The 24,626-nt window shown below is 50.3% G+C and overlaps 1 protein-coding gene across 9 annotated transcripts in view; it reads right to left on the bottom strand.

Moving 5' to 3' along the window:
* Window positions 1–24,626, bottom strand: part of PTPRT (protein tyrosine phosphatase receptor type T) — a 928,354-nt gene that overhangs the window by 536,839 nt on the left and 366,889 nt on the right. For all 9 annotated transcript variants that reach the window (XM_053926541.2, XM_053926537.2, XM_053926540.2 and 6 more), the window contains one exon: window positions 22,489–22,663. In XM_053926541.2, coding sequence (XP_053782516.1) covers window positions 22,489–22,663 — 175 coding nt within the window. The remainder of the gene's footprint in view (window positions 1–22,488; window positions 22,664–24,626) is intronic.

The raw sequence follows: 24,626 nt of genomic DNA, 5'->3' as shown, positions 1-24,626 counted from the left end.
GCCGGTGACACAGGAAGACTTGCACTCGGAGCTAGAGTTACGGGGGTGGGGAGACACACCTCTCACAGCCCCCTCTCCCACACAGAAGTGGAGGCTGAGGCTGCAGGAGGAGGGAGCTGGGTGGGAGAACATCCAGGTGGAGGAGGGAGTAAACTGGGAGTGAATGCTGTTTGGCCCTTTGCTGTGAGACGGGGGATTACACTCGGGTGTAGCCCTCAAGGTGTGCATTTGCCCAGATCTCCCAGGGAGTGGGCTCAGGTGTGGCTGGAGGCCCTACAACCAAACTGTGGGCAATCTGTTTCACCTCAGCCACCTCCTCTCTGCTCGGGACTTTCTCCTACACCTGGGGCTTCATCCAGGCGTCTGCATTCCAACTTGACTCTGAGATTTGGCCTGCACCTCCCTGGGCCAGGCTGAGCTGAACATGGCTTTCAATGAAAGCAACAAGAATGACAATCGCCACCTGTGGCAGGTGCCGCGCTACGGGCCTGTCCTGTGACACCTCGTCCTCACAACCGCCCTATGATGCAGGTAGACATATTCCAACTTTATAGATGCAAAAGGTTCAAAATGATCAAACTATGACACAAAACATATAAATCCAAGTCTGTGTCCCCAGTGACAGCAAAGGGAGAACCCACTCATCTGGAAAAGGGCGGGATGCTCATTCTGGTCCGTGTGACCCAGAGCCCGCACGTCACCACTGCACCAGGATGCTCTGATGATAATGAGAGCCGGGCTTCTGGACTCACTGCTGGCACTGAGACCACCAAAAGGGAGGAACCGTGGTGGGAGTGAGACGTTCACTGAGTGGCTACCTTCAGACACAGCTGACCGGCCATGGGGAACATGAGCAGAAAGCCAGGAAATGGGGCCCTGAGGCCAGTGAAGGTGTTAGAGGCAAGGAGAACACAGGAAAGAGGGGAAACTGGATTCCAGGTAGTCAAAGGACTTGCTCCTTGTTACCCGGAGCAGGCAGAGGACAAAGTAAAGAGAACTGGGAGAGGGGAGGAGCAGGGGAGCTCAACAGGTAGGGGTTGCTTGGAGTCAACACAGAGGAAGATCAGGAATTCCCAGGGGCCATGGGCTGTCAGTTCTGGCCGACCTTGTAGCGGATGCGGTAGCAATCTGCCGACAAGGAGGCAGGTGCGCCCTCCCAGGGCCTGGGAATGTCAACTGCTGATTGCTCACAGCTTCATCCCTCCTGGGAACAGCCTTATGCAAGGTTATGTGTGCTGGGGTCAGGGGACATGGCCAATGACTGGGTGATGTGGGAATGCACAGGCCTGGTCCTCTGGCCGAGGTTTGGGACAACTCTGAAAGGCAATGCAAGCTCCGGGGTTCTCCCACTGCCTGACCCTTCACCTTCAGTTGTGACCACATCACAGCCCTGCCTTCCTCACTTCCCTGCAGGTGAACCTCAGTAGAACATTCCCAAATAAATCTGCATCTAACTCTTTGTCTCAGATTTTATTTCCAGTGAGCCCAATCTAAGGCACTCCCTCTGCCTCATGCCTCCCACCACTCCCTTCAAAGAAACTTCTACCGGGGGTGTCCAATCCACAACCCGCAGGCTGCACGCAGCCCAGGGTGGCTATGAATGCGGCCCAACGCAAAATCCTAAGTTTACTTAAAACCTTTTTTGTGCTCATCCGTTTTCGTTAGTGTTTGTGCATCAAATGTGTGGCCCAAGGAAACTCATCTTCTTCCAGTGGGGCCCGGAGACGTCAAAAGGTTGGATGCCCCTGTCTAGACTCTAGAGGGAAGTCTCGCAGAAGCTGGGGGAGGATGGGAGGATGAGCAGGTGAAGTAAACACCTCCACCTGGCCCCCAAGCACAGGTTCCTCCTGTCTAACCAGATCCCTCTGTGGTTCCGTAAACGAGCTGCAAGATTTCCACAGTGGTTCTGGCACCACACGTTCAGCAGAACCTAATTGCACCGAATTTTATTTGAGTCTTCGCCGGGGCTGTCACTTCATCCAATTAAGTAGAGGTTACAGAAGGATCCACTTGTCATTACAGCAATTCCTCCTTGTGCTAAATGCTCCCAGAATCTTAACTACCAAGCAGGCATGATCAGAAAAAATGGCTCCAGTGGAGACGGTAGTATTTCTCTTTCACAGAGACAAACACGGACAGGCCCCCAAGCCCGACATGCACTACCCATGTACAGCAGCCACATAAATTAGACAGGCCTAAATAACTCAGGCTGGAGACAGGGATGGGAACAGAATGCAGATGAGGCTCAACACCAGGCAGGCATGGCGTGTGAAGGGTGGGAGCCCACACTGCCTGGGTGGAATGGTGCAGGGCAAGGAATGAGCTAACAGGGAGACGTGGGCTCAACACCTTGCTCTTTCTCACACTTGTAACAAGCCCCCAGTGCCTCCCCCACTGCCTCAAACACCTGGAATGACCGGACCTCTGGCTCTCTCTCCAGCCTCCACTGCCAGAACTTACCCCATCCACTCCAGCCACACTGACCGCCTTCAGTTCCTCCAACAAGCCACATTCATTCCTCCCTGTAGTGTGTCCGACTCACAACTGCCTGCCCCTGGAAAAGTCTTCCTACTCTTTAAATGGTGACCTCTCCTCATCCTCCAGGTCAAAGATCAAAACATCACTTCTTCTAAGGAGCCTCCTTTCCTGTTCTCTAACCAAAATAGATCTCCCCACTTATTTCCTGCCAGTAGACAGTTTGATTCCACCGTGGCTCTAACCACCCTGTGACAATACGTGGCTTTATTAACTCTTTCAAAGTCCATCTCTGCCTGCAGAACGGTGCTCTCCCAGATGGTAGCCACTAGCCACGTGTGGCTATTTAAATTAAAATCAATTTAACTTATTTTAAAATTTAAAATTCAATAAAATTTAAAATTCAATTCCGAAGTCACAATAGCCACATTTCAAGTGCTTGACAGCCACACGTGGCCACGGAGTCACAGACAGCGGACGGCACAGGCTTAGATTTCCACCGTCACAGGAAGCTGCACTGGGAGGGGCTGATTTACAACACAGGCTTTGTCAGCTCGATCAACCCCAGCATCCCTGGCTCTACAATGGCGCCTGGGCATGCAGTGCCACTCGGTAAATATTTGAGTAGACAAATTGCCAAACCAACAACAAATATTTTAAATGGAGATAGTTCAAAAGAGCTAAGAGGAGGAAATGTACGTATCTGTCTGGGAAGATTGAAGAAGTCTTCATAGAGAAGGTGATATTTAAACTGAGCTTTGAAAGACGACAGTGTGAGAAGAAGGTGAAGGGGCAGAGAGAACGACAGAGGGAAAGGCACTGAAGGACGGAAGATCGTGCAGTTAAATGTTCAGGGAGCTGGCAAGTTTCTTGATGTTGCCGTTGCTGGCAGGACTGAGATTAGAACTCAGGTTTCCTTTCCTTGTAAATCTGATTGATGCTCCAGGGCTCACGGCTGAGATATTTGCTTCAGGGTGCAGAACTGAAGCGTGTATGAGGGAAGCCTATCATTGAAAAGCAAGAAAAATAGGGTGATTTTTAAAAATCCAGGGTGAAAAGAAAGGAATGCCAGTGCTCACATTTGAATACACAGTAAAAGATCCCCGTATCCTTTTCCCCGGCCCCCAGCCTGTGGCACACTCAGCGGGCACTGGAGACAGGGAACCGACCTTGGGGTGAACACACAGGGAAGCTGGCCTCTGCAGAAGGCACAGGAGATAACACCTTGATGCAGCCCCGTGCAGAAGTACAGTTGCCTGTTCAATACGACGGCACACATCTGCTTTCAAATAACGCGTCCCCCTCCCCCCGACACGGGTACAAGGTTCAGTCCCCTTCCCCTTCCCTCTGCACAAGGATGTGCAGATGACATGCATGTCCCGACATCGCACGGGAAGAGGGTGACTCAGCTTCAGGAAGCCAGCCAGGAGGGTGACTAGGATCCCAGGGGCGGGGAACAAGGCAAATCCTTAGGCTCACTGCCCCTTTAGAGGAGGAGGGTTTACTGTCTTCTGAAAGACTGGCTCATTAATACAAGCAAATATTAATAGATCAGAATGTGATAGAGGGAGAAATCCCCATGCGTGCCTGGTGCTTTGCTTTACCTTGTGGAAATGAAAGGAAAAAGAAACAGACTTAGGGGAGGAGCTGGCATGAGCCCACGAAGCTGCCCAGCATTAATCCCCCCATCACCCACTCCTGTTGGTGCCCTCTTCCACAACAGCCCTGGGTCTTTTGCTGAGAAGTCGCAGGTCGATGCATAGCTGGTTGGGGAGCTCATTAGCACCTCACTGGAGCCAAGGGCTGCCTGACTTCCAGACGGTCTTCTTAGCTCGCACTTCAGTTACTTCTTGCAGTCAACATAATGCTTTTGCAGGCGCTCCATCCACTGCCCTCACAGCCACTGGAGGACTGTTTGGGCTTATCAACACACACGGCTTCACTTCACAGGAAATGCCATTCTATCCTTAGCACGTTGGTCTTCTGGGCTCCAAACTCAGCAAGGCCCAGATCTGGCAGAAGCACCTGCAGGAGTGTGCTGGGAGTGGGAGTCCAGGCCTCAGCTGGGTTCTGAGGCAATGTAGGCAGAAGGCCCTAGTGACAATAGGGATGCATGGCGAGGTCCTGCAGGCAGCTCCAGAGGTAGCTCAAGAGACCCAATCACGAACCAGATTCCGAAGTCAGGTCTCCCACTCAGATGTAAGACCTCGAGAACATGTATCTGAAATCTGATTACGACTCCTTTGCTGCCTAAACCAGCTTTTAGCTGCCCTGATATTGACACCAGGGTTCAGGAGAATCTTAGCTCTATATATGGCCCAGCAGGCCCCATGCCTCTGGCAGGCCATCACTCCAGCTCAGCCAAATGACTCCAGGACTGGGATCCTCAAGGACCTCTGGACACTAAGTCCTAGACCACCACTGGCTCCAATTCTGTAGGGCAGCCTTCCAGAAGCCAGTTCCTCTGTGGAGGACAAAGGACTGCTCTCAGCCCTCCCAAACATCAGTAAGAGTCCAAGAGATGGAGCTCCTTCTTGACTTTAGAGTGTCTCTCAGTAGACTCTTAATATCCATGGCCAAATAAAGTAATTCTGTTCTTCAAGGCCCACTGACCACACCTGAATGGAGAGCTGATGCTGCCAGATCCAAAGACTTAGGATTATAGAAAATCAGAGCTTGGTCGAATCCTAGAAAAAAATAATCTACTCCAACCCCATATGTAAAATGAGGTAATACTATACCTACATCAGAGGATTTGCTGTGAGAGTTATCTAAGGTCATCCTTTAAGTGTGTTGTATATGTCAGCTTTTGCTGCAGTAACAAACATCCCTGAATCTTAAAGATATATGCAGACACTTAGTTCTTGCTCCCAGGTCTATGGGTCAGTGTGGCTTGGCTCCAAGTTGGATTTAAACTTGCTCCTTGTGCCTCTCAGTCCAGGAATGAGGCTGACAGAGCAGCTGCTGCCTAAAGTAGGTTTTAATGATGATGGTCACGGGTAAGAAGGGAGGTGGAAACACATGGCACCTCTTCTTGGAACTGGCACACGGTTCCTTCTGCCCACCACCTACTGTCAAAGCAAGTCAAATGGCCAAGCTCAAAGTCAATGGGATCTGTCAAAGTTGGTCAGGAAGTGCATTCTACCCATGGAGCAGGACCAGGAAAAGTAAACAGTTGCAGAATCCAATCTTCCAGAGTGCTTAACAAGGGCTCAGCACACAGTAACCTCTCAGATTACGTTAGGTATGACCAACAAGCATATCATTAACATTCCTAGCAGTGGCATTTTGCTGGTGATTCACTGGCACCCAAATAAAGCCAAGGCAGATGAGGCAGAATCTGGGGCTGCACCTGAGATGGTGCCATGAAGAGCTTAACCTCTCATGGGCACTGGGTGTCTGGACTGGCTAGAAGAACTGTGATAGAGCCAGCGGAGCCGAGAGGAGAAGGACGAGGCTGACCCCATGGCTGTCCTTGGGACCAGCAGGAACAGGAAAAGGTGACATCTCATGGAAAAGTGAGCTTATAGCAGGGCCAGGGCAGAAGCCCAGGACACTGACCTCCAGTTCCAGATGACATTCCTATTCTACCCTCACTAGAGGGACAGCAGGCTGAGATGGGATTGATTTTTTTCCTACATATTTTTCTTAAAAAAAAAAAAACACTCTCAATGTTTATTTTTGTTTCTTTTAGGCTGAAGCTTAACTCCAAAAATAGACAGTATTTCTCAGTAGCCCTGTCATTAGCAGTTGCGACAAACACTATGTCCCCCACACACTGAACTGCAAGAACGACGCCTGAAAAGAGCAACGAGAACAGAAGGCTCCTGAGTATCACGATGAGGACAGTGGCCACAGTTCTGCGTGCCCATAGTCTCCCTAAGAACACAGCCAGGAGCCAGGCCTCCCCCAGAGCTTCCTGTGTCTCTGGGTGGGCTTCCCACACCCTAGCATTGCTCTCCTGTGTTCCTGACTATGTGCTTCCCCCAGGAGAACTGGGGGCCACTCAGCCCACCAACTCCAGCTGTGTCCTTAGCCAGGCCACTGAACCTCTCTGAGTCTCAGATCCATCTGCTAGAAAATAGAAATCATAAGAATTATCTGCTAATTCTCCACCATTTTCTACACATTAAAAAATCTACTTAATTTCATGCTAATAGCCACTAACAGAATTCCTCCTATAAACAGTGATCCTGGGAATAAAGACATGAGCTGAACACAGCCCTTACCTTCAAAGACACTACAGGCTAGCAGGGGATCCTGCTAGGTGGCAGGAGATTTGGGGGCACCTAAAGTATCTCCCAGTGCTGGGGAAGGCCACCTAGGAAGGCTTCCTGGGAGGGGCAATGCTTGGGCTGAGCGATGAAAGAGTTGAGAAAGTAGGGAAGGATATTCCAAGCAAAGGGAACAGCACATGCAAAAGCACAGAGGCTAGCTAACCCTCTGGGCTGCTTTCCAGCCTGGGTGCACTATAAAGGCCCGCAAGAGATTTCAAAGAGCTCTTCCCATCCTCCCAACAAGGCTGTAAGTAACAGAGAACTGCTGAGTGCATGTAATTGGGGCAATTATATGACAAACGTCCACTGAGTGCCTACAGCACAGGCGGCAAACACAAGGCCCGGGGGCCGAATCTGGGCCTCCACCTTGTTTCTACCCAGCAGCAGCACTGAGCTCTCGCTTAACTGTGAAGGAGCAGTTACATTTATACAGTCCTAAAATTACATTCGGCCCTTTGAAGGCAAGCGCGAGGCTGATGTGGCCCCCGGTGAAAATGAGTTTGACACCCCTGGCCTACAGTGTGCACCGGTGACACAGGGTGAGCGAGCACAGATTCCATGCCTCGTGGGAGCCATAGTCTAATGAACTTGACACATGTGCTAAAAGACATGCAGTTTGGAGAGGTCACCTTAGATGACAGGGTGGGCAAAGTGAAGTCAGGGGCGAGAAACCAGGCCATGTGAGTGGTGATGGCGCTTGCCAGCAGGGGCACTGAAGTCTGTGGTGTGGACCAGGAAGGAAGCCCATAGGAGGGGTTCATGAAAACTGTGGCTGGAGAGGCACGGGGTCCGATTTACGAAGAGGCCCTCCTTCTGTAGGCAATGTGGCCCCTAGAGGTGGTGGGGGCCGGCCTGGGCCTGATGGTAGAATACAGAACGGATGTGAGAGAGGAGAAGAGGGGACAAACCCTGAGAGATGAAGGAAGGGCGATAAAGAACCAGCTGCAATCTCCCAGCTATAGCCACTGCTCACAACCAGGAAGACACGCACCTCTGTTTCATCGTCAAAGAAGGTATCTGAATTCTGCAGAAGCAGACGCACGTGAATATTTCAGGAGGAGCCAGAGGGGAGATTTCACATCTATAAAACATATAGAGGTGTTGTGAGTTCCATTGTGCCCTCCAGGAAAATATGTTCAATTCCTAACCCCCAGGTACCCGGGAATGTGGCCTTATTTGGAAATAAGGACTTTGCAGATCGAGCTGTGATGAGGTCATACTGGATTAAGGTGGGTCCCCATCCTATGACTGGATGGCAAAAAAGAGACATTTAGACACAGAGACACACACAGAGAGACAAGGAGGCCGTGCAATGACACGGGCAGAGACTGGGAATGCCAAGGACCTCTGGCAATCACCAGAGAAAAAGCATGGAATGGATTCTCCCTCAGAGCCTTCCGAAGGCTCTGCTGATTAACTTTGACTTTGAACTTCTGGCCTCCAGAACTGTGAGAAAATACATTCCTGTCATCTCAAGCCCCCCAGGTTGTGACTGTCTGTTACAGGGACCCTAAGAAACTAATACACTAGTGGATCGAATGGGCACCGGCTGGGAGCACTGGGGCAATGGCAGTGCACCGACAACTGCACCCACCCCACCACGCGGGCCGGGGCCGGGACGTGGCTGGCAGCAGGCTTCAGGGCAGCGGGGCCAGCTACCGCCTCACTCACTCCTCACAACCAACCTGAGCATGACCTCATCGTGCTCGCTTTGTAGCTGAGACCACAGGCTTGCAGCGTCCCAGTGCCACACCCGAGTCACGGAGTTGGCAAGTGCCAGAGCTGGGGTTTCATACTAGTCCTCCTGCGGCTTGCTTTGGGGCCCCAGAGATACAGGCAAGCAGCCCCTGACCACAGAGCACTCGCTCCTTACAGAATTGAGAACCGTATCTGATCGTGCCTAAAATGATCTCACTTGTTAACTCATTTCCCTCTTTTGTCCTCCACCAGAATGTACGCTCAAGATAACAGAAGCCCAGTCCCCGCAGGGCTCTGTAGTGTGTCCTTCACTTCTAGAAGATTCCTGGGACATACAATGTACTTAATAAACATTTGCTTTGTTGATGAATCAATTAATAGGGGCAATTAACAGGCAGCATGAGACAGCACTGCCCAGGTATATGTTTCTATACTGGTTTAACAAAGCAGCACGTGGTGCTAATTGCTTGCTGTCCTTGATCAGAGGAGCCTCACGGGAAGAAGCTAACACCACAAATATGGGCAGCCTCATCTGGTAAACACCGGTCTCAGAACCGGGGGAACCCTGTCCACAACTCCACTGGGCTGTCACCCAACACTGCTGTGTCATCAGGCATTAATAAGTAAGGAAAGGGAGAGACGGAGAGCATGGAGTCATTGGCAGTGAGAAGGAGGGAGGACAGTGGTGGGGGAGGGGAGGACGGGGAAGGAAAAAGAGGAGCTATGTTTTCCGGGAGGAACTACGCACCCACAGGACAGGGAAAGGAAGTCAGGAAGCAGAGACAGAGACGCTGAGAGGGACTGGACTCTGAGAGGGACAGACGGGTATATAATTTAGTACTGAACACAGCTGGCTTTAAAATGGCCTCGCATCCTTGTGAAAGTCATTAAAACAAAACAATAAATAAAATACATCATTGTCATTTAAGCCCAAAACCAGTGACCCAGACTGTAGACCACAACCTCCCAGCGGATCCTTAATCTTGATGTGGTGGACTCCCTCCCGTGGCCTCTAAAAAAAGCCCCAGCAGGGTGGGACAGAAGGCAGGGAAACCCCGCTGTGCCCGTCCAGTTTCTGCTGGCCCAGAATCCCTGCGAGGGGAAGGGCTGCCAACCCACTCTGCATCTCCCCCTCTGCCTGCTGGCCACAGAGTCGGGCACGTGACTCCGACCAGACCCTTCCACGTGCCTCTGGGCAGATGGCTGGTCCAGCACTGGTTAGCGACTCAGGCAGGGACCATCAGGTTCCTTTCCTGGAACCCACATTCAGATACAGAGAGACGTAAACTCTTCCCTGCGAGGCTGTTAAATTGGAAGGTGTGCATCTGGAGCTCTCAGCCCCTGATGTGCCTCCCACATTCCCCGTGAGCATGCATGAGAGTAATGTCAAGAGGGAGCAGCATAAAAGGAAATGCAGGGAGGAGACAGAGCCTGGGTCCACCACTCAAGCCTCGGGATGGGATGCGGCCCAGGGCTCCCTGCCTGGGGTGTGCCAACAACCTCCCTCTGGAGGCTGGCTTGTGGCCACTCACTACTGAAAGCGGCCAGCCCAAAGAGGGCTCTCAATCGCCATCCTCAAGCTCACAGCAGCCCCTGCTGAACCCTCCTGCCTTTGACTGTGTCAGTAACCACACGGGCAGGCAGGCTGTGGGCTGCAGAGATCTCCAGACTCAGGGAAGTGTTGAGGACTGAGGCACGCGGAGGATCCACCTTGGCAGTGAAATGGAATCCACTTCTTAGATGCAAAAGAAAGGCGAGGGAGAGTCATACATCTGCCACAGGGAATTAATCCAAAGCCGGTGGGGGAATAGCTGGCAAGTGGGGCTGGCAGAAAGGAGCTGTGCAAACAGGTCCCAAGGCAACTAGCTGCTGCCAGACTGCGCTGCCTCAGGGCTCCTGAGGAAGCAAGAGAGGGGAGGAGCCAGGGTCACGTGGCAGGAGGCCAGAGCCTTCAGAGGGGGCAGCAGCCACCAAGAACTTCCTGATGGGGTGGCGAGTGCTTGCAGACCACACACACCTCATCACCTCGTAATAACCTCATATCCCATCTGGGGGCACTTGCATTGCTGTGCTGCAAAGCTCTTCCTTTGCCTAAACCTTCAAAACTCTGTTACACCACGAAGCGAGTGGTGTGTGTGTGCATGCATGTTGGGGAAACAATAAAGAAAAATTAAGGAAAAGGGACTGAGTTCCAGATTTGGATGGTGTAGAGCAGAGAGATCGTATAATGAGGTAGAGGTGACTCGAGATCGAAGGCCAGCAGGAATGGAAACCAGATAAAGTTAGAAGCGACTATCAGATGAGCCCTGGGAATGTGCAGAAATTTGAACAACAGCTCATTGCACCCAAATCTCAAAGGACAGCATGACTGCTGTTGGCATCCTGGTTGCAGACGCATTTGGGACGAAGGGAGCTCTTCTCGGACCCAGTCCCAGGAACACCTGTCCTGGGCCCTTGTGTTCAAAGACAGTGATGACAGGTGTATCTGTGAGCTGCTTCTGGAAATGGTAGGACAGTTCCGGATGGCATCAGGGACCAGGGGCTAATTGGGAGCCCTCTAGTCATGGCTGGCTAAGGGCGGGTGGGAAGACTTTTGGCTTGGGGTTGGGGCCATGAAGGTGGGGCCCCCAGGCCCAGGCAACAGGATCAAGTCCATACTCAGCAAACTTCTGGGTCAAGGCCTGGGAAGAAGGCACTCTGCATCTGTTTCTGTCATCTCTGCGTATCTCAGAAGTCAAGAATGAAATCAACAGAGCCCAGGATTCGGCAGACATGCAAAGATATCCGGAAGAGTCGCCCTTGTCCCTAGGCCTGCAAGCTTGCTCGGTCACTTTGGAGACTACATTAGCTTAGTTAAGGGGAAAAAAGATGAAGGACAAAAGAGGTGGTCAGCTCAGAGAACCTGAAAGAAAGTCACAAGGGTGGGGAGACCCCAGCTGCGCCTATGTTAGCAATGCCTGGAGAGAAGCAGTGGCCTTCAGCTGAGTTCGTCCCCATGGTACCAGGCAGAAAGACACAGCTCACTCCCCATGTGAAGGGGCTGCCAGACTCAAAACCCCCTTCTGATCATGGTTGGGCTCCCACAAAATGCCAAGTGGGAACTACAGCAGTATCCTGATGCTACGGATGTCTGTCTGCCACACAGGTGGAAACCTCAGAATGAGGTAAGTCATCAAGGCAGACATGGCCATGGTCATGGACAGAGCCTCCCCAGCAGTGCCCCCTGTCCCACCTGCAGGAGGTGGGTTAGTCATGGTCGGTTCGGCTGTTGCTCATTCACGTCACAGCCCAATGAGGTTATGGGTGGGCTGGGGTGGTGCTCCGCACATCGGTCAAGGGCCCAGGCTTCTATTGGGAGACGCTGCCTGCCTCAACATGTGGGGATGGGGCAGACAAGGGGCTTGTGCATGGGACACATTTTCTAGGCCTGGAAGGGGTGTCTATCACTTTGGCACGCAGTCCTCTGGCCCCACTTGGGTGCAGGAGTCTGGGAAATGGAGCATCCTGCCTACCCAGGAGGAAAAATAAATGGTACAGAGAACAAAGAACACGGTCACATCAATCTCTGAACCCCCCCCAACCAGTACAAAGTAGGCCCCACGCTTGGTAATTTCCATACATTATTTCACTCAGAAAACAGGAGGCACGTAACACCATTCTCTACCTTTTACAGATGAAGAAACTGAGACTTGGTCACTTGCAGAGTTTAATCCACAGCAGAAAGTGGACACAGCCAGGAGCCAGACCCAGTCCTACCCGCTTCTCAAGTGCAGCCTCTTGGCCTTCCCTCAGAAAGGGCATTTTCGACCGCCTGCTAAGACACAGCAAATCACAGGCCCTTCCTCAAACAGGAGGCCCTCTCTCACTAAGAACATAAGATCCACTGCTCTGCCAGGAACTGCCTGCTCCCTATCGCTGGTCTGAGTTCCATCAGAAAGGAAGAGTCCCATTCATTGGGCTGGAGTGAGTCACAGGTTACATCTGCCTCCGGATACACGTCTACTGCTCCTTTATGAACAAAGGATGGGTGCAAGCACACTGCATTTAAAAGAGAAGAGACCCACTTACACTTAACACACTGACACAGACAAAGGTGTGGTGAGAGCTAGAGGGAAGGAGGTGACAGTAGGTGGAGGTGGGCAAAGGGGGAGAAAATGGGGACAGAGACTCTGCTTGGGGTGATGGGTGCATGACGCCAGGTGCAGATGATGTTTTATTGAGTTGTACCCAGAAACCTGTAAGGTTTGGTGAACCAATGTCACCCCAATAAACTCAATATAAATAAATAGATAAGTAATAGAAGAGATCAAATCCCAGCCGCATTTTCTACCAGGCCCCAGAGAGAATGAAAAAGGAGGAGGATAATGTATTAAAGGGGGAAAAAGCCCAAAATCAAACCCTTAAAGAAGCAAAGAAATGCACCTGCCCAGGTGGTGGGAAGCAGAGACTATACTATTCTAGGAGCCCCAGGCATCTGCAGAGCTGAGTCATTTCCTCTTCCCACTATTTTAGGAAGGCCTCTGTCTCTGAGGGAGAGTAAGTTTGGAACCCACTTGTACAATACAGCCTACCCACTTGAGAAATGGGGATGTTGAGGCCCAGAGAAATGGTCAACCATATCTAATCAGGAGCCTACCTCCCCTCTAAGCCAAACCTCCCCCTGAGCGCTGGCTCTGCGTCCCCTGGATCAGGGTGGAAGCACATCCTGGGCCAGGAACACGCGTGTGGAGTTTCAAAACAGCACGACGTGAACATAATGAACCCCACTGACTACCCTGGGAACCCACTGCGCCCACCTCCTGAGTGCTGAGACAATGTTTGCTTGGCATCTGCCTCCTGCTGGTCGCTCCAGCTTTCATGTTCAAATGCGCTGCTGTGACTTCTTGGGGAGGGCCACAGCTGAAGGACTGGAGGTACTTGCTTTGGAAATGCAAAATGCTTTACTGCACTCTCTCTCCCCTTCTAACCCATCCCCAGTTGCAGTCACTGAGCTCCACTGGCAGGTGTGAAGCCTTCAGTTCAAGGGGTGCTGGTGGAGTCTGGGCAAGAGGACAGATCCAGACCGGCCGGGCTGAGGTGCACTGTTCACCTGGACATCCATCCACCTCATGCATCAGGTGCTCCTGGGACCAGAGCCCCAGCCAGACCCTGCCCGGATACTCTGCCCTCACGTCCCCCCCCATATGGCTGGTGTCCTAAACCCTGATACACCTGACAGAGGTATCATCTGTCCTCGGGCTTCTAATGCAAGACGCACCCTTCTGGACTGGGCATCCAAGTTGTCACATCTAGACAGACTCTACCTGAGGTCCCATCATTCCTGAGCTTCATGGGATGCAGCCAAGGCCATCCCAGCCCCTCCCTTACCATAAACACAAGTTCTGTCCTTACACATTGTTCTGCAATTTGTAGATTCTACATCAATTAATAATGGTTAGGAAGGGACACTTTTATCTTTGAAAAAAGCAACACCTAAGAAAAAAAAATAGTTTTCCAACTTTCGGGTTGTATGCAACTTGGAATTTTGAGCCCAATATCAGTGGGAGAGAGAGGAAGTACAGTATCTTCTCATCTCTTTCAGGTAGGTTAGAGTCTTCCTTCAGTGAGGTTAAGCCTGGAGAGCTTGCTAATGATTTTGCTTGATCCAACTTGTATTAATTAGCATAAAGCTAGCTGCTGAAACAAACCCCAAGGCACAGTAGTTTAACAGAATAATGGTTTATTATCGTTCAAATAATAGGCCTGCTTCGCAGCCAATTTTTCTCCACAAAGTGATTCAAGAACTCAAAACTGTTTGATATTTTGACACTGTCACCTTCTATGGGCTTAGAGTTGTCTACACCCATCCAACCAAAGAGGGAAAAGAGAATGTGGAGAATGATTAACTACTTTTTAAACCCTTTGGCTCTGAAAAGACTTGCAGTACTTCTGCTCACCTTCCTTTAACTGGAGCAAATCACATAATTCTATGAGAACAAGGAAGGCTGGGAAATGTAGTCCTTGGTTAGGCAGCGGCTTCTGAGTCACAATTCCACTTAGTGGAAGGGGAAGTGCATGTCTCTGGTATACATGGAGAGGCTTTATTGGCCTGAGAGTTAGCAGGAGCATTTCACATTCCCAGTACTGTACTTTCCTTTTACTGGGTCCCCATGGGTATTGAGTGAAAAAATAGGAGAGAGGAGGCCCAGAGCTGCAAGTCAGCATAAATCAGAAGTCAAATGTCAATTTTCCAGACAGAGAGACTGGGGCTCAGAGAAGCTGAGTCACTTCTTCGTCGCCATGTAACTAGCTGTAGTTCTTTCTCCCACATCTCACACCCCACCTGGCCAGGAGCCCACAAGATTGCAGACGAACACCAGAGCATCAGAAATAGACACCTCCCATGGGAAGATCTCGGGTCCATGTTTCTCCACTCCACTTGTCCCTGCTGGCCTTTGGGGCTGGACGATTCTCTGTGGTGGAGCCCATGCTTTGGAGGAAGGTCAGCAGCCTCTCTGTGCTCTACTCACTAGGATGCCAGCACTTCCCTTCCAGCTGTGACAATTAAAAACACCTCCGGACATCACCCAATGACCCCTGGGGGATGAAATCACCCTCAGGTAAGGACCCCAGGGGTAGGCAGAAGCTGTACCATTTCAGAGTGAATTAGGCTCCAGTGGGGGGACAGAGGCAATGACCTGGAGCATCCTTCCAAATCTGGGGCCCACAGTTTCACTGAGTTGAACTGAGCCCAGTATTTGGTGTATACCTGTTCCAGAATAGAACACTGTGGAAAAGTAGCATTAGGAGGGCCCCAGAAAGAAGTCTCAATTATGTAGAAGGGAACAGACCTTGGCAGTGAGACTCTAAGGAGGCTGGGTAACTGGGCCTCAGCCCCTCATCAGAAAAAAGGAAGCGTGTAAGGATTAAACAGAATCTCATGTGAAATACCCTGGGCAAAGTGTCTGGCGTGCAATAAATGGTCTGCAAATGTTAGCTACCTACAGATCTTACAGCTCGTCCCATACCCCAGCTCATTCTTCCATTTGAACATGGGAGGGTAATGTTCCAAGTGAATGAGAATTTAATGCAATTGCCATTTGATTTAATTTCCAAATGCGTTAAAAGTGTTAATGCAACACGTCAGCATGCAGCTGATGAAGTAGTCAAAATAATTCCAGGAAACCAACACTTGTCAGGTTTTATTTATCCACATTTGCGCTTTTCCAAAAATAAGCTGGTCTTTGTGCCCGTATAGAATACAATACACATACGTATCTCCTGGTTCGCCTCCCCACACACATATGTCCTAGTTAAGTTTCCCACTTTCCTCCCATCTGTCATTCTTCTCTCCCCACGAAAAGCTAACGGTGACATTATCCAAGAGTCAGGAGTCAAGGGCTAAGACTGGCAGCTCGCAAATGTAGGGATGACGGAGACCGGTGACGACAAGCATAAACCTATGGACAGCACTTGGTTTACAGAGGATGGTCACAGCCATGGCCCCTGTCCCACATCGACAGCTGCACTGTCATTCCGTTTTATAACGAGGGAGTCACGTAATGATGTTCCCCGTTCACACAGCTAATCCAGAGAAGAACCGGGATTTGAACCCAAGCCCTCTGACTTCCAATCTGTGTGGGCCTGCCAAGGGCAGTCATGGTAAAAAAAAATATGCAATCCATTAACAAAAGTTATGACTGAAGAAAGACAAAGAAGAACCTGATCATCAGGATATTCCTCTACAGAGAATGAAGCCTGCAGAGAAGATGAAGACACTGAGGTTTCTCTGAAATAGCATCTGCCTGGAAAGCCAAGGTCAGACATGGAGTGGGGTAGGAGGTGGGCTAAGTATGACATGAAAAGGTGTCGAAAAGGTGTCTACGACTTTGAGACGTAGGCTGACGCAGGTGTACTCCAGACAGCTGGGCTTAGGGAGGACTCACTACGAGGCCAGCCTTCCCTGGACAGGCATGAAACGGAGCCCCAAGGTTTGCAAATCACCATCAGCCTGGTAACGTGAGAGATGGGGTAAGTGATAGCAGGTCAGCCGAGAACCCAGAATTGCAACCAACGCAGGACACATAAGGCCATAGAGGGACACAGGGAATTAAAGAGCTTATAGCTTCCATAACTAGGAAGAAAATAATGAAGAAAAACACATAAAGGAAAAGATGGAGAGGCATTCATAAAGGAGATGGAACTGGCTTCGAGGTAGATGGAGAACCTTGAGTTCAAACAGTCACGAGATGCTTAGACAAAGGAATGCCGGGTGAGTGAGGAGCATGAAATGCCACTGCATGCTGTGAGGTAATGATTTGAGAACTCTCCATTGGATATAGCAAACGTTTAAGCCCCTTCCCTCTGCCAACCTCTGTCCCAGGTGTTGTGGGTCCCACAGAAAGCAAGACCTCCGCAGTGTCTTCCTGCAGGAGCCCGTGTAACATACAGATCTCGATGACAAAGCCAGGCAGTGGTAAGAGCTAGGAAGAAAACCACAGCATGGCACCAGGGTACAGAGTTACAAGAGGTGGGACCGGGAGCTTTTTAGTTAAGGTGGTCGGGGGAGGCTCTGAGAAGCTAACGTCTGAACAGGGACCCCAGTAAACAAAACAAATGAGCCAGACACTTATCTAAAAGAAAAGCACTTCTGGTCAGGAAAGAACAGCAAGTACAAAGGTCCTGAGGTCAGAGCAACCTTGATGTGGTTCAAGGAAGACGAAACTGACCAGTGTAGCTAGAAAAGAGAATGAAGAGACAAATGTGGGGGTGATCAGGAATCAGACAGAGAGGAGCCATATCTGGAGGCCATGTGAAGAAGTTTGTGGGGTTTAAATATTAGAACAAAATGTTTTTTTAAAAAGTGCAACAAAGCATTTCTGAAATGGATTTTGACCAACAGGCTGCATTTGATGCGATCAAGCCCATTTCAGAGAAGAGGAGATGCAGAGATGACTGAATTTAAATCTCTGGGCTGCAGCTTCTCATTCCTTTAAGAAGGATAAGGAAGAATGGACAATGTACTTGAGTTCTACCCACTAATACGATAGTAAAATGTGACTGTTGATAGTTACAGGTGTAACTGCCTGCGTGCCCACTTCATACTAGGATCTCTACATATATTGTCCCCTCTCATAAGGATCTCATTAGTTATATTCACCCCCATTGAACAGACGAGGAAACTGAGGCCCAGAGTATATACATGACTCGCCTGAAGTCACACAGGCAGCTGGAACCAGGACCGAGATGGAAAGTCTGGTGTGGTTACATCCAAAATCCCTACTCTTGAAATAACCACACTGCCCCGAAGTCACATCATTACTTAAATCAGAACATCTACTCTCGGCACCAGTATTAAATTTTTCTGAGCACTAATCTGCCTACTGATAAGAGAGTTCTGAGCCCATTATAGGTTGTTAAATGGAGCTGGAAGACAGATCTAAAAATCACCACTACCAATGACAATTTTTTTTATGTTAGAGAATTTTCACCGGGACCATATCTGGGGAACTTCGGTTGAAGAGACCTACATCCTTGGGATAAGTGAAGATGCCTTGAAATCAAAGACAGTTGGAAACCCAGAGATGGGGAGAGATTCAGTGCATTTCTGAGCACTGGTCTGGAACAGGTAGGTCATGCCGCCGGATTGCCGATCGAGCAAAACCTCAATTACTGAGTAATCTAATGTACACCCAGGTACGTTATCACAACTCAATAAACAGCTCCTTAGAGTTAAGTAATTCCAATTTGCTTTCATTTGGATCTGTGCGTCGCCCTGAGAATCTGATATTACCTGCACTCAAATTAGGCGGCGTCTTCTGAGGCACTGATGCTCGGCCCCAGGATAGCCTGCTAGCCGTGAGCAAGCCAGCCATAAACACGCCTGTTTAGGAAGGGATGACAGAAAGCCAGGCTGGGCCTCCGCCGCTCGGCGCAGTGCCAGAACCCGCTGGGAACGCCATCAGAGGGGTCTCCAGACACTGGCAGCCTCGGGCACTGAGGGGCACAATGACTTCCCAACCCCAGTGTGGCCCAAGTCCTGAATGGGTGATGCGGGGTGGAGTTGGGGACTATGTGGTCAGATGGCTGAGCACAGGCAGGACCAGCTACTTGGCCTTTGTCCCCAGATTGCTGGCTCACCAGTGTGCATTCAGGAGCAGACCCGAGGAGTCTGGTCTAGTGCGGATTCCATGGCCCAGATGTTCCCAAGCCCACACGTCGGCCCTCTTTTGTATTTCTGCTCTTCCTTTCCTTATGCTCAGCACACAACTGTATGGGGAGAGGGCTCCAGGCCCCCCTTTGCAGAGGAAACCTTAAATGATTTCATCCAGGCCATGCAGAGAGCAGTTCAATCGGCACCTGGGTCAGCTGCCCTGTCGCTACCCACCCACGCTTATTGAACAAACATGTAGGGCAATGGGCCAGGCACTACTGTAGGAACTCCTACCTCCACTGTCTCCAGTAGTCCTCAGGACACACACCCTCTGAGGGAGGTGACCCTATGTCCTCATTCCCAGATGAGCTGGGGGAAGTTGATGGTCAAGGTCACAGAGCTGGGACTAGATGGGGCCAGGACTCAAACCTGGGCATCCCAGCTCCAGAGCTCTTTCCTGTCTCTGAATGGGAACTAAATGAAAGAAGCCTGGAAGAACAGCTGCCCAGGGTGGCCCCCATGCCAGCGTCCTGGCCTCAGCCCACACCATCGTCACCCGTGTGTTGTGAAAGCCAGGAAGAGGAAATTCAATTCGGGGAGCAGCCCCATGCCCCGGGGGTGCACTTCAGAATGTTTTTGTTTTGTTTCTCATATTTCCTCCCAATCCTGAAAGAAGGAAGATTTGAATTTTTTCCTGTTTTGTTTTTTAAATAAATGCAAATACTTCAGTATTAAAGGATAGAAGCACCCTGACTCAGCCGCAGTGAGGGGCTCCAAGAGGTGAGTGAGTTATTTTTCACAAAACGCTTTGCTGCCTTCAAATGGGTTCCTGATGCTTCTGGGTGCCCCCTGCCTTTCTTTCTTCTTTGGTTTGGGTGCTGCTAGCTCATTGGGAGTGTGTGTGTGTGTGTGTGTGTGTGTGTGTGTGTGTGTGTGTGTAGGAAAGGGTTAGATTTATTTCTCCAGAAACCTAGGAATTACTGCTCTATTCTAGAGAGGTGGGGAGCGAAAGTTTAAAAAGGCAAGCTAGCAACCAGTCCAGGGATGCCCACCATCAGCCTCGCCTATTGTCTGCAGTCTACACCCTTCCCACACTGGTCACGACGTGGCGACACAGGTGCCAACACGGCCACAATCCTCAGGCCCTCGAGGCGCGGCCAACATAGCAGGAGCCAGCCCCTGGTCGGACCCCAGCTCTGCCCCTCGGGGCTGCCCTCTGTTTCTCCACTGGCTGTTCTCCCAGCCGTCAAATGAGTTAAAATAAGACCTAGGGGCGGAGCCACACTTAGGACTAATTGAGATCACATATGTGAAGGAGCTTCTACATTCAAGGGCCCAGTTTCTGCCTTACCACCTGAATGTAAAAAGGAAAAAAAATGCAATGGGGAAAAACGGTCACTAAAAAAAGTGATATCCCATAAAGCAGCGGTCCCCAACCTTTTTGGCACCAGGAACCAGTCTCATGGAAGACAATATTTCCAGGGACTGGTGGTGGGTGGGGCCTGGATACTGCAGGCGGAGCTCAGGCAGTACTGTGAGTAAAGCTTTGCTCAATGGCCTGCAGCTCACCTCCTGCTGTGCGGCCAGGTTCCCAACAGGCCACGGACCAACAATGGTTGGTCCATGGCCTGGGGGATGGGGACCCCTGCCATAAAGGATTCCCAAGACATACTAAAAATGGGACCAGGTTACAGTGAACACCAACCTGTCATCAGCCACTGGGAAGGAGATTGAACAAGGCCATCCAACACTTCTCTTAAAACAGAGCAGAGAGGAACACATGTGCGGGGATTCCGAGCAGCAGCGCACACCTGGCTTCACACGGCTTCCTCCAGGCTGCTCTCTGGCCCAGGCTGCACAGCCAGCAAAGGATCAATCACCACCCCTGTGACCCAAATAAAGGTGACGATGCTTCCCCATGGGACTCACATCCTGTCCCAAAGGCCTCTGCATTTGGCCTTCCAGGCCTCCTCCCCCACAACTGGGGACAAGGGGAAGAAAACATGCTTTCTGGTTCCATTTGTGTGATGGGAGAAGTCCGGGACGCTACACTAGCTCCCCCAGTCACTCAGCCTATTCTCTCATGACCCGCTTTGCGCCAGGCACCTGCGAGGAAGGAAGGAAGGGTGAGCCTAATGCAATCAAAATGATGGTGTCTTTTTCTCGCGGCTGTTTTGTTCACGAGTGCCTAATTTATTGATCTTCAGCCTAAGTGTTCACAGCACTATGGTGATAAAATGAATTCCTGCTGAGGCCAATAATCCATTCACTCATCCTTCATTCAACAAATGTTTTAAGGTTGAGCCTTATGAAGTGAAGGGCTGCGTAGGTTTAAACAGTCGAACCCACGATCTCACATGCTTCAGCGTGCTCAGCTCGTGGACCAGGCACTCCGCTGAGCTCCAGGGACCTGCTGTGAACCATGAATCAAATGGAAGAGGCCCCTCTTTTCACAGAGCTTAGGTCCCAAAGGGAGACATAGGAAATTATCAAGTAAACAGAGGAAAATTATAATTCTGAAGTGTGATAATACAGAAAAAGAGATGGGGGATGTAGGAGAAAGCAAAGACCAGAATGGGGGGTTAGAGGCTGGGGCTGGGGGAGTCAAGGAAATTATCGCCCAGAGGATGACATGAAGACACTGGGGCTGAGACAAATAGTCAGCCACGTGAATATCCGTCGAGAGTCAGGATGGCTCTGGAGAGAGAATCCCAGAGTGCACACCCCAGTCTGGTCTGGGCCAGGCTCCCATTTCCACGGGGCCCAGCAAAGAGAGGTCAAGGGTTTCAGGCCAACCCATACTTGGACCAAGGAAACCCACTCAGGAGCCTTCCAGGGGTGGGAGCGGGCGGTCAATCAATATTTTTACCTTCAAACACATCAGGTTCCATTCCACAGCTAGCGAAAGAGGAACGGCTTCCTTATTTCATCCACTAAATTATGCTACATTAAAATTTTAATCGGTGAACATAACACTGGAAAATGAGTACATTCATATGCTGCTGTTGCCAGTGTAACCTGTCAAACGGGTTTTTTGCGAAAGCAATACTGCAAAACAAAGGGAAATCTATAATGATCCTCATATTCTTTGGCCTACCAACTCTCCCCCTCGGGGATTCATCCAAGAGAATAATCTGGTTCAATAGAATAAAAACGTCCTCTTTGCAGAACTCCGTTGAGGTGTTAATTGTTGCATGCACAAAGGAAAGATAAAACGACAACAAAAACACCTGGAATTACCTAAACGACTACAAACAGGGAGATTGGAAAATATTGCACAATTCACTTGACCAAACCGTATACACCCCTTAAGCATTATAACAAAGATTATGTGGACTTCTGGGAATAAATGGGGCATCCAGCCCCCTGAAAGAAGCAGAAAGAAAGCAAGGTGTGGATTTTAATGGAAGGCAGATCAACGACATTTCAAGGTGAACAAGAAAATTGAAAAGAATTAAATCAAGGCCAGTGGGGTGAGGGATTATTTATTTCAAACATCCTTCCAAAATATTGTCATTAGACTGTGCTTTCAATTTTTAAAAAATTCCTCAGAAATGATTGTATTCTCTGGATGCTGCAAAAGCCCACCACGAAAACACAAGGACATGGGCTGATTCTAACTTTAAATGCAAAATAGAGCCAAATTTGGAGATGTCTCCTATGCTATACGAGTATATCCCACAGACCTTAACATATGGATCCTACACGTGAGACCCAACTTCCAATAACAGTGTAATTCTGTGTGACTGTACAATAATGTCTCCCTTTGGGGAGTGTGGGAGGGGGATGGGAAGTTGTGTCTTCCACTCCTGACTGGGAGGAGGAGCAGCAGGTGAGCAGAGGCCGCTCACCCCTCCCACCCCCTACATCAACCAGGTGAGGAGACGCAGGGCTGGCGGCACTCACCTTTCACGATCAGCTCTGCGTAGTTGGACACTCCGGAGCCACCATCAGAGCGGATCACGCAGCGGTACTTGCTCACGCTCCGCTGGGCAGTGTCTGCCACGCTGACTGTGGCCGAGAAGCGCCTGTGATTGACCACACGGGTGACCATGAGGGCCGTGTCCCTGCCGTTCCATTGCTGCAGGACAGAGGAAGGGAGGGAGAGGAGAAATAAAGTTATCCTGTGCTCCCTGGTGACCTTGAGCATGGAAGCCCCACCCATCCCCACAGGAGAGGTTGGGAGAAGGGGGCAGTCATAAGGAGTTGCCATGGCTGGTTTGGGGGAGTGGTATTTCCAGAATAAACTTTGCTGGTGGGCTGATTCAAGAGGGCAGATGCCTGGTGGTAAGAAGAGAGGGCCCTGGCTCCTTCTAAATGCTTTGGTTTCTTACTCAGCCTGCATTTGGGGGTTGACACCTAGCCCTTTAACCTTCTTCCCATTTCTCTTCACCTATTAAGCATTACGACAGGGTTCCCTCAAAGACAGACTCAGATAGATAAGAGAAAACCCAACCCATAACGTCATAAACAACAGCCCGGCCTCCGGTCCCACGCTAGTGTCCTGGTATCCCAACACCGGCTCTGAGTCCCACCCCACCCAGGACCGACCTGTCCCCAAGGCAGAGTGTGGACGGGGACTTTTCAGCACCTCCCCTCCTTGGCAGATGCTCATTCCTCTGCCTGGAATCTCCTGAGTCCCTAGAGACACTCCCTCTCCCTTAAAATCCAGTTCAGCTCCTGGCCATCTCTGGTGAGCCCCGCCACGCCCCCTTCTGGAAGCTATTCATTCACTCTCTATGGATGACGCAAACTTCGCAGGCACTCTTGCCTACAAGTGTTTCCCACTGGAGACTGACTCCCCGAGAGCAGGCCTGTGCTCTGTTCATCTGCAGCACTGTTCCCACGGACCTCAGGGCGTGATAAACTCTTCCACAACCCAGGTAAATGCACAAGCATTTTGCCTGTATTGTCCTGAATCTTAGGGGTGATATTTTGAGTTTGAATAAGACCCTTTCACAGCAGCAAGTTATGATAACTGGTCAGGCACATGCATGAGGATGCGGTTTGAGTGGATATTTATTAAGCAGCTACTATGTGCCAGACCCTGGGTCTCCATTTTAATCCCCACAGCCGAAGAACTTGCATGTCAGTGAGGTGATATAACTATGTAGAGCGAATAAGTCTGATCCAGGTTTTCCAAGTTCAAGCCAAGCATTCTTTTCACTAAGACCTTCTCATTATTGTCTTCCTCAAGTTAAATTCTTTTTCCAAAAGTAAAATCGAGTGTTTCATTGTCTGGTTAGATTTAGGGAAGCCTTGGGATTTATAAATTTCCCCATGTCCTGCGTCTTCCAAGATGCTCCCTTCACCATTTCCTGCGCCAGGTAAACAGTTCCCCCACATGGCGACCTGCTGTCACCCATGTCAGTTGGCACCACCCCATCAGTGACGTGTCAGGACTGTATGAAGCAAAGGAGGTGGGACAGCAGGGCCCAGCAGTGAGCAGGACGCCAAGGCCTCCATGGGACTTGCTCCAGCCTGGACGGGGAGATGGCAGGTGATGAGTTTCTTTTGTTTTATTTTGTTTTTTAAAGATTTTTAATTTATTTTTAGAGAGAGGGAAAGGGAGGGAGAATAAGAGTGAGAGAAACATGAATGCGTGAGAGAAGCATCAATTGGTTGCCTCTCACACACCCCCAAACAGGGACCTGGCCCGCAACCCAGGCCCGTGCCCTGAGCAGGAATCCAAACTGCGGCCTTTCGGTCTGCAGGGCGACACCCGACCCGCTGAGCCACACCAGTCAGGGCAGTTTCTTCCGCCGTTTACTTTCTGGTGTTCTCTGGATTTTCTGCTTCAAACATGTATGGCTTTTATACTTGAAAATAATAAAATAACTGGCATCTTAAAAAGCCATGGCAGTATGAAAGGCAGTCACAACCCCTCTCCTACCAGAAGGTGAGCAACATGACCAGTTTAAAAAACAACAGCAGCAGCAAGGAAATGGAAGGGGAGGGCAAGTGCTTAGGGCCGGGACTGCCAGCCACCTGCCACATGTCACAACTAGGATCGAACGATGAGCAATGGCCAGACTCCAAACACA

The sequence above is a fragment of the Desmodus rotundus genome, chromosome 6, assembly GCF_022682495.2.
Source record: "Desmodus rotundus isolate HL8 chromosome 6, HLdesRot8A.1, whole genome shotgun sequence".
Classification (NCBI taxonomy): Eukaryota; Metazoa; Chordata; class Mammalia; order Chiroptera; family Phyllostomidae; genus Desmodus; species Desmodus rotundus.
Note: the sequence above shows the minus strand (reverse complement) of the source record. Positions and strands in the feature narration are given on the sequence as shown.